The sequence below is a fragment of the Erpetoichthys calabaricus genome, chromosome 1 (assembly GCF_900747795.2).
Source record: "Erpetoichthys calabaricus chromosome 1, fErpCal1.3, whole genome shotgun sequence".
In the NCBI taxonomy this organism is placed as follows: domain Eukaryota; kingdom Metazoa; phylum Chordata; class Cladistia; order Polypteriformes; family Polypteridae; genus Erpetoichthys; species Erpetoichthys calabaricus.
The window spans coordinates 143,861,908-143,877,880 of record NC_041394.2 but is presented as its reverse complement, the minus strand read 5'-3'; the positions used below and the strand labels follow the sequence as shown (position 1 = coordinate 143,877,880).

At 38.3% G+C, this 15,973-nt stretch overlaps 1 protein-coding gene across 1 annotated transcript in view; it reads left to right on the top strand.

Moving 5' to 3' along the window:
* Positions 1-15,973, top strand: part of gys2 (glycogen synthase 2) — a 107,633-nt gene that overhangs the window by 66,685 nt on the left and 24,975 nt on the right. Inside the window, exons 9-10 of the mRNA XM_028806726.2 lie at positions 9,882-9,941; positions 14,738-14,816. Coding sequence (XP_028662559.1) covers positions 9,882-9,941; positions 14,738-14,816 — 139 coding nt within the window. The remainder of the gene's footprint in view (positions 1-9,881; positions 9,942-14,737; positions 14,817-15,973) is intronic.

Here is a 15,973-nt window from a genome sequence, read left to right as displayed (position 1 = left end):
AAGAAGTTTTAACATGGATCCATGATATAATTCTGTGCTGTAATACCTGCATTATAGCAGAAAATTAGGAAATGATGTAAAAAAATTTATTGCATATATGACTTATTATGAACTATTCACCAGGCACCAAATATTACCCTCCCACCTACTTCCACTGAGGTTAGCTTCCTCTCCTAACTTGAAACAGCATTAAACACTCCCAAGATAACTATCAGCCAAGTTCCAGGGTCACTTCTGGTTTCATGACAAATATTTTTTGGCTGTAGATAAGCAAGGCTGGTTCTCTGTTGTTGTGCTGTGGCAAGAATAGTGAGGAAGTATTTGATGGCATTGTGCTATGGTAAATAATTAGACTAAGGGTTGGAATAGCCTTTTAGAATAAGGCTAAAATCAAGGCTGGATGAGTGGTAGGTGATCAAAATACTGTCACGTCTTGAAGAGTATAGTTTATGAAAACAAGAATCAGAAATAGAGTCAGAAATACAGATTGGAAATCCCTAATATTACAGTGCTTGTGGAAACACTTTTTAGTTTCTGTCATTCTAACAGAGATGTAAAATAGAGCAGGTGAACCAAAGTTTAGACTTCAGGGGCCTCATGTATAATCAGTGCGATTGCACAAAAATGTTGCATACGCCTGTTTCCATGCTCACATCGCGATGTATAATAACTAAACTTGGTGTAAAGCCACGCACATTTTCACACCACCTCAATCCCTTGCGTACGCAAGTTCTCTGCTCGGTTTTGTAAACTGGCAGCACCCAGCGTCAAATCAGTGCTACTGTTCCTGTGTGGTTTCCCTTTATTTTTTACATTCACATCCCTGACACTGCTTTATCAAATACCCTGAAATTAACTGCATATCGTTTTTTAGTTCAAGGCATCTGATTGTAATCAGCCTGTAGCAAAATAATGGTGCACCGAATGGCCAAACTATTCCAAATACTATAGCCACTTTAGCGTTGTTATTGTACTATTGTACTCTGTACCACTCAGAGTATTTAACCTAGTGTATCTGATTGTGGAATCACAGCTGTACAGCAGCTGATTGGAAAGCTCTACGGCAGATTGTGTCTAGACCAGGGCGAAACATCGGGATAGAGCTTCTAGCACACATTGCCTCAGCCATGTGCACAGTCTATTTGAACTTCGCCCATTCAGCAAACGCTTCAGAGCCTTTCCTGGATGGACCTCGCGGTTTAGAAACAGCTTCATTCCAAGTGCTATAAATGCACTCAGTCCATCAAGTGCTCCTGGTAGGACTGCTTGTACTTATAAGTACAATTGCCCCACTGTAAACTTGCATTACAGTTGTAATATTGCACAACCTGAGCCACTTATGCTTTCATATTGCACATTTTTCACTATTTTTTATCCTTTTATTATTATTATTGTTATTGTTATTTTACCATTTTATAGGAAAATAAGTTTATGGAGGATTTGCATATTGAATCTTGTTGTACCATACAATTACAATAAAGTAATTCAATTCAATTGAGAGCATGTATTTACAGATGATGACAACTGACTTCTAAGTCGATTTAGATTTCCAGGCATTATCTTCGTGGAGCTCATGATATCATTTTAAAGATGAAATGCATTAAAGTATATATATTACATTATACAGATACATTTTTAACTTCATTTAAATAATGTATATTGTTAATGATTAAATATGCGAGGACTCAGTGGTGCAACGTCATCGATGAGCTGGCGCCCTGTTCAGGGATTGTTCCTACCTCGTGCTGTATGCTTGCTGGGTCTGGCGTGACCCTGGATGGATAGATAGATGGAATAATTAAACATGTACTAGGAAGATATTTCAATGCTCCTTAAAAGTTTTGAAGAATCGGCGTTCTAAGCTTACAGATGGCTTGACATTTATTAAAGAGCTGATTGTGTGGCGATTGCTTATTTGGAGAAGGAAAAGGAAGGACAGGAATCGGGGTTAGTATGTTTGAAAGAGACAGTACTGCTGCAATAAATTATTTTCTTGAGGATCATGCAAGGGCCAGCAAGCATCTTGCAGTAGGCAGGAACAATCTCTAGAAGGGGTGCCAGCTTGTTGCAACCACTACGCCAACATTCCTCAATGTTTAATAAATGCTTTAATTTCTTTCATCATGAAAATGATATCAAGTATACATCTTAGTATTTAAATTGTTCAGAGCGCTGTAACATCATGAATGTAATGTATTCTGTGTCCTGTTGGCATAAGAGAAAGCCAGTTTAAGAAGCACTTACTGTTTCACACACATAAGAGTACATAGAATACGAAGCATTTAATGTGCTACTTTAGTTACGATGGGATTTGAGAAACTATTAAATTAAACGATTTTAAGATGAAGTTTATGATGTTCTGCTTTAATGATAGAATAAACTCTGTGATTAAAGTGGAAATTTCAACCTTTTTTTCACACTGTGTCCCAGTTTTTTTTCTTTTCTCTGTACCCTAATACGCTTCCATATGACACTCAGATGGTGGGCTACGACTCTGCTTTTCACAGCGACTTTGATATCTGACCACTTCTTATTTATTTTGGGCACTGTGCGACTTATTGAACTTGAACTTTTGAGTTTCTCCTCCACTCTGTCACTCAATCAACTTCCTTTTGTTGTTTATATCACTGCTTAAACCAACAAATAGTATGTTTTTCCTTGCGTCTACTTGGTATTCACTGAAGTTCCTCTTTTTCCCCATGCTTTTGCCATTGTCTTTTCACAGAACGCAAAACATAAGGGGCTATTTATATTGATTTGCATATTCAAAGAGGCATAATTCTAGGAGGAGTCGGGGTGGAAGCATGCTGACCGGGATTTATGGAGCAGAAGTGCGTGGAAGTTGGCATATGCACAGATTTATCCATCTGGATTTTTTTGAGCATACGCACATTTTCGCTTTTGTCTGTATGCCATGTTTTAGTGTGAATTTTACACACAGCGTACGCATGAGGCCCCAGGTGATGTGAACAGTAATATTAAATAAAGTTAACATAATTACATCTTTCTCTCTCTCCCTCTTTATATATTATATATATATATATTAATTTTTAGTCTGAATCACAATCTGATTATTAAGTGGTTACATACCAGGTAACAAATGTGGTTGGTCAGCGAGTTGGCAAACATTCACCATATCCTCTCAGTTGCGAAAAGCAGATCATAGATATGTGATACAGTATCTGCCAAATAATACAAAGATGAAACGACATGTGTTTCACCCTTATTGGGGCTCTACAGGTGTACGCACTTTTGCATCCCGTTATGGGGATCGAACCTCGAACGTCAGGGCCTGTGACTTCTCACAACTGGCTAAAATGAATGGAATACTACATTTATTTGAATCTAGACTCTTTTGTTAGAAATGTGTTGGCAAAACTAGTGTATACAGTGTTACCAAACCCTTAAAGAGTAATCTTTCTTTCTTTCTTTCTTTCTTTCTTTCTTTCTTTCTTTCTTTCTTTCTTTCTTTCTTTCTTTCACTGCAACCTCCAAAGAAACTTTAAAAAATCTCAAACCAAAATAACTGTTTTTAATAAGTTTCACTATTGCGAACTCACACTCAAACTAAAATATATTCAAAAGGAAACTTGGCTGTTTTGCTTATCATTACCTATTATTATTACATTTGATAATACACAATGCAAGATTCGGACAGCTAAACAGTGTTGGCATGATGCACTTGACCAAGCTTGAAATTCATTTTACTGTGTCCAGCACATGTGACAATAAATCTGAGAACTGATTACACCACATTTTTTATCAGTGCAAGCCTTGCACTTTGAAAAAAACAATACTGTTATCCGCCTGCATATTGTCATTACTTTCTCAATACAAATAAAAGATTAGCATTAAGTTTTAAAAAAAACACAGCAAGCCATAACTGAACAGAATGAAACACCTTTTTTCTGTAGCTGATACCGATGCTGTTTTTTAAAATTTGATAAGACAAGAACAGGAAAGTGCTTTTGAGTGAGTAAAAGTAATTAATAAAGCTTATATTTTTTGTCAGTAGACATTTAATCAGATCCCCTCTATACCAAGGCATTATTACTTTTAGGCTTTGATGGTAATAGTGAGCTGAAATTTTGAATCAACTTCAAATCACCTTTGTAACATTACTGAATACTGGTTTAATACAGAGTTCTGCTGAAAACTCTTTCACACAAACACATAAAGTACTGTATGTAGCATGGTGGAACAGTGAGCAGCTCAAGTGAACTAATAATATTAGATCCTGGTAAAACAATACAAATATTGTGTACAGAAAAGAATTTGGTTGCATAGTATGTCTGTTACATCCAATCAATTAATGGCACAATAACTGAGCCACATTGACTTAGAAAATTTCCAAGGTAAAGCTGGGTAACACAGCTATTCACATTATAAGGGAAAATATAAGCCTGTTTAAGGAATACTGGTAATACAGTGAAGGAGTGTCAGTCACATCCTTGTGGGCAGATGCTGGAGGCTCCTACAGAATTGCAGGTTCTACAGAAGTGCCCAATTTGTGAATTCTGACCACAACATTATTGTTGCTACTCTGAAGATTAAGCTTAGGTCTAGTAAGCTACGACCTACTAGAAAAATTAGTCTGTTTCTAATGAGTTTGCACACAGTTTGCGTGAGGAACTTGCCAAATTGGGTGTGACTGCTGATCCTAATGTGATGTGGGAGACCTTCCGTGACAAGAACCTGAAAGGTGCTGAGTGTTGTGTTGTTGTTGCCAGTATTCCCAGAAGTTGATGTTACATCTCACAGGGAACCCTGGATATCATTGAGAGGAGTTGCAGCACATGGCTTGATGGCAACTCCAGTTTGTAATGCAAACTGACAAGGATGGTTGTGCGGGATCTGAGGGCAGATAAGGTGCATTTGTTAGAGAAATCTGTGAGCAAGTGACACATCATCTGTGGTCTAGTGACCCATGTCCTGTTTACAGAAGAACTAAAGCATTACGTATATCTGAATCTGTTCCTCTTAGAGTTGCAGTCAGTGATGGAACGGTCCTTATGGATGGCTATTTCGAGCAGCCATTTAAAGCTGATCGTCCGGCTAGGACGTTGTACATCTCTGGGTCCACAGTTCTTGAGGCTGATCTTCCAATTAGCTGTGAACCACCCAGTCTAACTGAGATTGCACAGCTGGTGAGCCTGCTGAAGGTAGGGAAAACTGCAGGGATCTATTGTATCTGGGCTGAACCTCTCCAGTCTGGTGGCAAGGCTGTCCACCTGGTTTTGCAAGTAATCTTTGTTTCCATTTGAAAGACAGGCGTCATACTAACTCACTGAAAAATGGGACTTGTCGTTCCTATTTAGAAAGGAAAGGGTGAACGCCTTCATTGTGACAACTACACGGTGATAACACTGCTCTCGGTGATGGCTAAGGTCCTACTAGAGTCATCCTCAATAGGATCAGTGATCAGTTGCTCACCTCTCAGTGGCTGGAGCAGTCTGGTTTTATACCTAAGAAGTCTATCATCAACTGCATTCTGGCACTGAGGGTTCTCATTGAGCGCAAAAGCAAATATCAGCAGAGTGTCTTTGCAGCCTTTGCTGATTTTGATAAAGTGTTTGACTCTGTGGGACATCCTACGACTTTGTGGGACCCCATCTCATCCCCACAGTTGCTGGATATCATGGCTGGCCCGTACACAGGTACTGTGAGTGCTGTGCAAAATGGAAGCAGAACCTCTGTTTTTCCCAGTTGATTCTGAGGTTTGTCAGGGGTGTGTTCTTGCTCCTATTCTGTTCAATGCTTGCATGCACTAGGTTTTGGGCAGGGTCATGGGGTTCAGCGCCTGTGGGGCATCTTTTGGTGAAAAAATTCACTGATCATGACTTTGCTGACGATGCTGTGATTTTTACAGAGTCAATGAAACTCAGCAAGGAATCTGAGTATCTGGTGATTGTCCTGGATAAAAACCAAGATCCAGGTCTTTAATGACCTCTTGGGCACAGCCATCAGCAGTACTGATGGTACTGTGTCTCACAGGAGAATCCTTTGGTAGAACTGGATTGACTTTGTGTCAAATGAGCAGTTGCTCATGGAGTCCTGAATGAGGCACATTACCTGCATTGTGAGGAAGCGTCAGTTACAGCATTATGACCAAATGGTGTGATTCTCTGAGGTGATCCAGCATGCAGGATCCTCATTATTGAGGACCTAAGCTGCTGGATCATGCCAAGGGGACATCAATGTAATACCTGGCTATGTCAGACAGATAGCCATTTCCAGAGGGTGGAACTGGACCACATGTCTGTCTGGGGGTTGCCAACCAGGATCCTGACTTGTTTTCATTGTGAGGTGGGTGTGGCAACAAGCTCTACCAGTACATGCTCCCCAACCTGACCTGACCTGACAGTTGCTTATTGATTTAAGAATGGCTTTGGAGTCATGACATCATTTGACTGAGTATCTGATCATTACTGTTGCTGGGATGCTTGAGTTGTTACCATTTTTGCTATGCCCCTAATCCCTATGTTTGCATGTCATGGTGGCCATCTTTTTCGATTTTTATTATAATCTCCAGGTTGTATTATTTGAGCTCTGGGTAACATTTTTAAAGTACAATCTGTAATCCCATAACATGAGGCAAATGCCACCATACTTTACAAAGGAAATATTTTCATTTGGATGGTGTACAGTGCTGTAATTTGCACTATAAGGTATTCATCCCAAAAAGTTCCACTTTAGTCTCAACATACTGTAAGACAATCCACTTCACATCTATGATATTCAATAGGTGACGTGTAGCAGTTAGCTAAAAAAGATATGTTTTTTTTCTTGGCCTGGTTTTATTCCTTACCAGTTTCTGTTAAAGGTTCTTCTTGTGGAACACTCAATAGATTTCTAGTTCATGAATATAATCTTAACTCCAGCCATTAACATCTGTAAACTATTTTAGATCACTATTCTTGTAGCAACTTCCATAAGAAGTACGCTTTTTTGTGGCAACTATGTTTAGGGGGACACTCAGGTTGAGGTATTATTTGTTATGCTTTAACCTTTCCCTGTGTCAGCATGTACAAGAATCCATATTACTAACTGAAGGTTGTAAACCGGATGGGCACACGGCATCCCCGGATGTACGGAATCCCTGAATCGCCAAAGGTCCATGCTGTGACAACGCTCAAACCAAAGGTCCATGCTGTGACAACACGCGCGCCTACAACGCGCTTGTGAAAGGAGTCACGGCTCAAAAACGAAAGGATTCACGTCTCAAACCGCGGGGCGCAGGGCTCACCAACTAACAACAGAAACGACTATATTCAGCGCATATTACTAAACGATGGTTGTAAACCGGATGGGCGCAGGGCGCAGGGTGCAGGGCTCACCGGATGTATGGCATCCCTGGATGTACGGAATCTCCGAATCCCCAAAGGTCCGTGCTGTGACAACACTCAAACCAAAGGTCCATGCTGTGACAACGCGCGTGCCTACAACGTGCTTGCGAAAGGAGTCACGGCTCAAAAACGAAAGGATTCATGGGCTCAAACCAAAGGTCCATGCTGTGACAACGCATGCACCTACAACGCGCTTGCGAAAGGAGTCACGGCTTAAAAAACGAAAGGATTCACGTCTCAAACCACGGGGCGCAGGGCTCACCGGATGTATGGAATCCCCAAAGGTCCATGCTGTGACAACACGCGCGGCTCAAACCAGAGGTCCATGCTGTGAGCGCGCCTACAACGCGCTTGCGAAAGGAGTTACGGCTCAAAGCAAAGGTCCACGCGCGCACCTACAACGCGCTTGCGAAAGGAGTCACGGCTCAAAAACGAAACGAATCACGGCTCAAATCAACTAACAACAGAAACGACAATATTCAGCACATATTTCAATTGCATTCCAGTATTACAGTATTACAGTACGGAAACCCCACACGTACACACTGCACAGCATATGTACGCTGGCACCTACAACGCAAGCGCCTATATAGTAATAATAAGCCACAAAAAACACCGAGACAAGAGCAGATGGATAAACACAATAAACGAACACTCCACATTAAATGTAAGTGCCATTATAATTCATAACAGTAAACGACGTATAGCTAACGGAGTCACGGCTCCAAAAAGAAACAGCTGAACTAACGAAAATACACACACGATCCCGCATGGATAGACACAATGAACGCAGGCGCCTACAACGCGCTTCTAAAACACCAGAAGCAAAAGGCTCACAGCTCCAGAACGAAAGAGCTCAACTAACGCAAATACAAAAACGAACACGCATGGATAGATCTTAATTTCCCATTAGAATATCTAAACACTATTAACCCAGCCGGATTACCACAACACAGTCTTAACCTTAAAGTGGGGACAATAATCATGCTATTAAGAAACCTTAATGCTAAACAGGGTTTATGCAACGGTACACGGTTAGTCGTGAACACCATGACAGACAATGTTATTCAAGCAACAATACTTACGGGATCGCATGCTACCAATACTGCTTTGCTTCCCAGAATTGACCTTACCAGTTCTGACCTTGAATTACCTTTTAAGCTTAAACGCCAACAGTTTCCCATTAAGGCCACATTTGCCATGACAATCAACAAATCCCAAGGACAAACCATGGACAAGGTGGGCATTTTCCTCTCTGAACCTGTATTTGGACATGGACAACTGTATGTGGCCTTTTCAAGAGTTCGCCGCTCATGTGACGTTAAAGTTAAGATTGTAAATACTCCATTCCAAGGACAACTCATTCAAGGACAAGACACCGTCTTTACTACAAATGTTGTATATAAAGAAATATTTGATTAACTATCTGTAATCTAACATTTCATTACTTCTTTACTTCCTATGTATATCATTTGCACCTTTACACTGAAATATATTTCATACATATATGTGCGACAACTCAACAACATTAATAACAATTACACTTCTATTGTAATTACAATATATTTATTAATGTCCGTGCATATATACGTATTTCATTAAATCCATAACCTCCCAAAACAATCCCACCCTCCATTGTATGTCATCCCTCCAACGATTGTATGAAACACAGACTGATTGCCGTGCCTTCATATACATACATATATATGTGTTTAATTAAATCCATAGCCTCCCACAACACTCCCACCCTCCATCATCTGTCATCCCTCCAACGATTATATGACACACAAAGTGATTGCCATGCGTTTATTTGCAATTCGTTAGAGAATCGGGGGTTTACTGGTATGCTATGTAATGGAATTGTTGATTTTTTCTCTTGTCACAATGTCAGGAGAGATTCTAGCTTTACACATCTATATAACTGAATTAAGAAGGTTAAAAGGAAAGTATATTTAGAAGTGAACGTTTCAACATTGCATGGTATTGTATTTAATGTGACATTTACCAACCTTGTGATCAAATTCTATGGTCTACCACTAATTTGCAAGTCAAAGGTTAAATTGGAATATTCCCTTTCTTAGACTGTGCTCATATTTTCAATCACACACATGTTAATTTTATAAATAAGTGTCAAGAAGTGTCTTCAGAATACATTTCTGAGTATTTGTATCTATAAATCATTTTACATCCATCATTTGGACTCTCTACAGTAAGTGCAGAATTGTGTTAATACAGTATAAATACATGTAGCTTATACAAATATATCCCATTGACAATACTGAATGTTTTGATTATTTCATTCCACAAAACAACTGAATGAGGAATGGTTGGTATAATGAAGGAATGATGACTTACTAAGTAATACTTAAACATTCTTTTGGATGGCATCCTCTTTATAGAATGTAATAGATAAAGAAAAATAAGAATACAAACAAAATCACAGCCATAGAAGCATCCACCATTCTGGTTTATGTTATTGCTGCATATCTATTATACTTCTGTCTCTCTGAACCGGATTCTATTCTTTTTGCACAGGGACACTGTTCACTCTGTGAAAGAAAAGTTTGGGAGGAAGCTGTATGACGCATTGTTCAAGTAAGAAATCAACCCTTTCTGTGTTCCCATTTTTTTGGTTCTTGTGAGCAGCAGTACAGTTTTGTACATCAGATACAACTGAATTACATGCACACAGTATAGAAAAATGCTTTAACACAAAAGTAATGTGGTCTGACCTAATTTCTAGCCTTCTGTTCTACCTTTCGTATAGTCACCCAGTGGTCTGATGCTAGAAATAGTTTCAGGACAATTCTGCCTGCCTGCCTGTCCCTTTGAAATGAAGTGGGACATTAAGGTTAATGTAATGGATGAAGGCATTTAAAGAATAGGGTAAGTTTAGACTGTTTGGACAACATATGATCAAGGCTATGTGTCTGAAATGCATTTAATAAATGTGACCTCATAGTCAGAATAAATGAACCCATAGGAAACTCAGAGAAAAGGACAATATAAACTAACACAAGACAAGGTCCTTATTAGGTAGTGATGATTACGTTAAGCTAAGCAGCTCTACTCATATAAGGTATTTAACACAAGTATACTTAATATTTACCACACAAACCTGAACTTGGTAAGAGCAGAGGATATGCAGTATTAGAAAGGAAAGTGTAACATTTTATTGTGAAATTATCAGAAATTATCTAGTGACTCCAAAAAGTGCACTCATAATAAAATATTGCTTCTACATTCTTTGTAACATCTGTAATAGTATTTCTTTTTTACTGTACTAATCACATACAGCTATAGTTCAGTCTAATCCTTTGTGAAAATCAGCACACAATAAATTCAATTAAAGAAATCAGTTAACTGCTGCAAGTCAGAACCTACAGAACAAATAGCTAGTGAAGACAGAACAAACTTCAAAATTTAAATTATGTACCACAATGCTGTGCAGTGTGTTATAATAGTGCCCACTGGACGCTCAGTACTTTTGGATTTAACCCAGCAATGAGAAAGAATTACATTTTTAGGATTCTGAAATTCACATGAAAGACTCAAGTGACAGTAAAATTGAGGCACTTTAGCTCCATAAAACACTCAAATGTATTTAAATCATTCTGTTATTATGAATACAGAAAATAACATATGTTTACAGGTAGGTCTCTTTTTGCAGTACATTGTTAGTAAGACTCTGTTCCCATAGCTCATATTCTTTATGCAAGCAATTGTCACTACATATAAATTAGTAAAGGAAAACATAAAGTAACTAGTGGAAGATTTGCAAGTTAGTTTGCACCATTTCCAAATTCATTTTGAGATTTATTTATTTACTAGCTGAATCCCATGGCTGCGCCCACATAATAATGAAACAGGACAAACTTTAAAAATCAATAGACATTGACACTATATCTGATCGTGTGCAGCTCTGACGGGATAGTGTTCCCCGCGTGGGGAGAAAAGCACATGGCCGTGATATCTGTGGCAATCAGCAGCTACCCTCTAAAACACATGGAGCTCTGATCTCTCTCTCAAAAATGTCAAACCTTACTCCTTAACAATCTGTAGGTGATGCTGTCAGTTGAACAAATAGGTATCGGTAGCTGGTACTCCAACATGTGGTGAGACGTAGACCAACGCTAACAGAGGCGAGGATGGCCCCGCCCCCCTGCTCTTAGCCTACAGCCACTCTGTTGGATTTACATAAATACATTGGTACCATAAGCGAACTATGGTACTTAGTGCGATGAGAGAGAAGTCACAAAATCAAACAGAAAGTTCAAACAAATTATAGAAAACAACCACATCTAAATCCGTTAAGTAATTCTCTCGTGAAAGCGGACAGACATACAAACATAACGCTCTTGGACCACGAAATTTTTAAAACCATTTCTTAGTGAGCACCTATGGGCCAAGGGTTACCTACATTCCAAATTTCAAGTCCCAAGACCTCATGGTTCGGGAGATTTCATGAAGAGTGAATCAGTGGTATTTGGCTTTTATATATATAGATTTCATTTTTTTTAATAAAATGGTATGGTAAGTTAGGATTTTCTTTAGAGGTTCTACAGGGTGAAAATGGAACATTCAAGGGAACAGCATATCATTATATGGACTTCCTATTATGTCACTGCTGCAGACATTTAGGTGGCAATTTCTACCCTCAAATTCTTCTCATTCCATACCTTATCTGTTTAAGCTTTTGAAGAAGCAAAATGATAGTATTTTTAAAGTTACAATATTGTTCTTTTTATTGCCTGTTCAGTAACTGTAGTGGATAGAAACTGCCCCTGAATCTACTGGTGTGAGTGCCAATAGTGCATTTTCCAGAAGGAAGGAAATTGACAGTGCAGGATGGCTGAGGCCTTTATTAATCCTTTTTGCCATTTTAAGGTAGTGTGTGTTATATATGTCATGAACAGCTGCCTATAATGTTCTGTACCATCTTGCCACCACTGAGCTGAGTTGGGCAGGTGGTGTGCCAGGATGTAATGCAGCCACTGACAATGGTCTCCGGTGTGCATCTGTAGAAGTTCATAAGAGCAGATGGAGAAGTGAAAACCCCTCTTAGCTGTTTTAGAAAGTAGAGATTCTGGTGAGAAAATGTATTTTGCCCACTTCAATTCACTATTGATAGTTACTCAAAGAAATTTAAAGCTGTTCACGCTCTTCACACAGTTTTCTCTAATGTAATGTAATGTTTTTGTAATGTAATGTAATGTTTTCTTAATGTAGTGTCAGTGTGGTTTGCCTGAACTCTATGACCAGCTCCTATGATTTGCTGTCATTGTTCTTGCACCACTGACACAGCAGGTAAACCTCTTAGAACATTAACACAATCTACATGAAAACAGTCTGTTCAACCTAACAAAGCTTGCCAGTCTTAACCACGTAATTCTTCTTAAATAACATCAAGTCTGGTTTTAAAAGTCCCTGAAGTCGTACTGTCTACCACACTACTTGGTAGCTTATGCCTAAGCTCTTATTTGTAAGCTGTCTTAATATTGTTGTTGAGTAGGCCTATGATGTTGGTGTCATCAGTAAATTTAATGATGGAGTTGGAGCAGTGTCTGGCCACACAGTCCGAGGGAAACAAGAAGTACAAAAGGGAATCAACACACTGATGCTGATGTGATGCCGCTAATTTGCACCTTAAGTCCTAAATTGAGGAGTTTGGTGATAGGCTTTAACAGTACAACAGTGTTGAATGCTGAGCTGTAGTCCATAAACAGGACTTTGGCATAACAGTTTTTATTATCCAGATGTGTTAGGATGATACAGAGTGTAAAGAATATGGGTAATTCAGTATGACAATTATTGTTCGTTTGCCAAGATATTAAATGCATTCATTTTCCACTCATTTTAAACTGTGCATACACTGCTTTACAGCATGAGCCACTTTACTTGTTGCCAGGAAATTATAGTAAAGAAATAGTAGAACTCATCCATTTGTATCTGGAAAAAGTGAATGAACTCATACAGAAGGTGATTGATTTAAGTGAAAAGGTCTGTGTGAAAGCAAAGCAAGAAAGAATTCCCATTCAACACACATTACAGAGACATTGGCCTTGAATCGATCGCTGCTTTGCCTATTGCGTCAGAAATGATACAGAAAAAGATAAAGATGTTGCTTCAAGGTTTTGGGGACAGCTGTTATTAATCTGCTTTGCTGCTGCATTATCGTGACTTGCATCTGAGTACTTCAAACCTCGGCACTGGATGAATGAAATAATGTAACAATTGAAAGCAGATACAGTACATTGAATGACTTTTGCTTATACCTCAACCTTTTATTTTAGCTATCAGTGATGTGACACAGGAACACTTAGGGTAGGACAAAACATTCTTCCATTTGTTTTCTGATGTGCAAATCTAGTTCTGGGCTATTAGAAGCCTCACTAGTTTCTTCAGTAACACATCATTTGCAGTAGTGAAGGTTTCTCCTAGTTGAGTCAAGAGTGAGATAGGTTGCTATGCACATTGTAAAAAAAATAAAAAACATCAAATTTAAAAAGTATTCATATTTTCTCTGATGAAGTGAATATAAAGTCTTAACTGAACAATTTTCTGATAAATGCTGCTTAACATCACTGTAAACTTCCTTTGATCTTTATTTTATACTGCCTATTAGAGAGCACAACAATTGGATGTGTTAAAATAAGCCCTGATTATGTAATGTGAGTATTGTGATTTATGTACAGTATGTAGTAATGCAGAACTGAACTGAACAGCAGCAAGCCTATAGTCAAAAGACCAGAAAACAGGTTTCCTATAACACTTTATATAAAAGGCTTTAGTTGTTATAATATATTTATTATATACATTGCTATAATGTATTTATTAGTCATTTGTTTCCTGTGCAACACAAATGAGGTCATGTTATGTAGCAGAAAGTTACCAATAGATGCACTATAAATGTCTCTGTTCTAATGTGCCATTAATGCCTTGTAAGTTTTATCAAGGGAAACAAAGCTTTCGTTCAGTTGACTGACCAATAAGTGCACCAATATAAAGCAAGAACAGTGGGTCACCTGAGGAAGATGAAGATTTTTACAGTTTTTCCCTCCTGAACAGAATCCATTGTATCAATGTATGAGTTATAGATATTCTTTTCCTCATTCTTTCCTGTAGGCATATATTCATGAAATTTTATGATAATTTTTGCATTACTTTAATCTTTGCCTGAAGTGAAAACATGAAGAAGTAGCATTGCAGCATAATTACAACTGATACAAAATCAATATTTTTTGTTCAATATAGTGCCTTGATTCTCCATATAATAATGCTGGCTAAGCTTTAGTCACTTAAATCCCTTTTTTTCAATATTTTTTCTTTTTTTCTCCAATTCAAAGAAGTTAGGTAGTTCATTGCAGTTACATTCTCATGTGTCTTTTCAGGGGTGAAATACCAGACATGAACAAAATACTCGATCGAGATGACCTCACCATAATGAAAAGGGCAATTTACTCAACTCAGGTGAGGTGAATATAGCTGATAGAAGGAAATATTCCTAAAGGTTAAGAAGAAAAGAGTGAATTTGTTTAAGAACTGAATTTGTTATAATAAAATTTCCCAAAGGCAATACATTGTACAATGTCTACAAAATTTGTCAAACCCTGGATTTGTTTTGGCTAAACAGATTCCTCAGTTATGAATTAGGCTTGTTTTCTGACTCACATTTCTTCTTCTGGTCCATATTTAAATTCCTCTTCTCAGTAGAACAAAAATGACAGCCTGGTGAAGATTTGACCTTTAGACACACAACACAAAAATTTGAATTGCTTGGATATTTTAGTCAAAGTCATGTTTAGTGAAAACCAGAGAGTATCCCCACAAGGACCTGATTTTTTCCTTTTGGGCACTGTGCAAGTAGCATCCTTTTACAGAAGCTCTGTGCTTCTCACTGTTTTTCTTTTTGTTCTGAACTTATTCACTAGTTACTAGTCTTATTTAACATTAGAATTGGTCTGACCTCTGGCTTGTCATTGATAGTAACCAATAGAAATCAAATAAATGGATCTTAAATTTTCCAATGAACACACAAACCCAGGTGCCGGCACATCTTGACTTGCATTCAAACAGGCTGTGAACTTGGAAGCAGTCACAAAGGGGACCCAAAGGCTGCCTTATGTTTGCAACACCTGAAAATGTAAGAGACACTGAGAAAATAAAAGCAGAGTGTATTAAATACTTCCATAATCAGCTAATTGCTCTGCAATTGCCTAAGCAGCTCAGTTTCAATTTACTGCAGGAGCTGTTTGTCCACACAGCAAGGCAAAAAAGGTTATAGAACTGGTCTACCATCTGTTGTAATGAGAAATGTTATATTGCTGTCAAATAAGATGAACTGTCTGTGCTTATAGGTCATGGAGAATACAAGTACAGTTGCATTTTGTGTTTTACAGAGAGCTGGCTTAAACTCGAAATATGTGACACTGTTTTAATGCTGGTCGAATTTCATCTCATTCAAGCAGACAGAGACCCAGTATAATGTGGAATAAAGACAGGAGGGGGACTGGTTGTCTATGTAAATGAGGAATGGTGTAAAAGATTGCATATTACAGTTAAATCTACAGTTTGTAATTCAGACATTGAAATTCTGGCTGTTGGAATTCGTCAATGTTATTTGACCA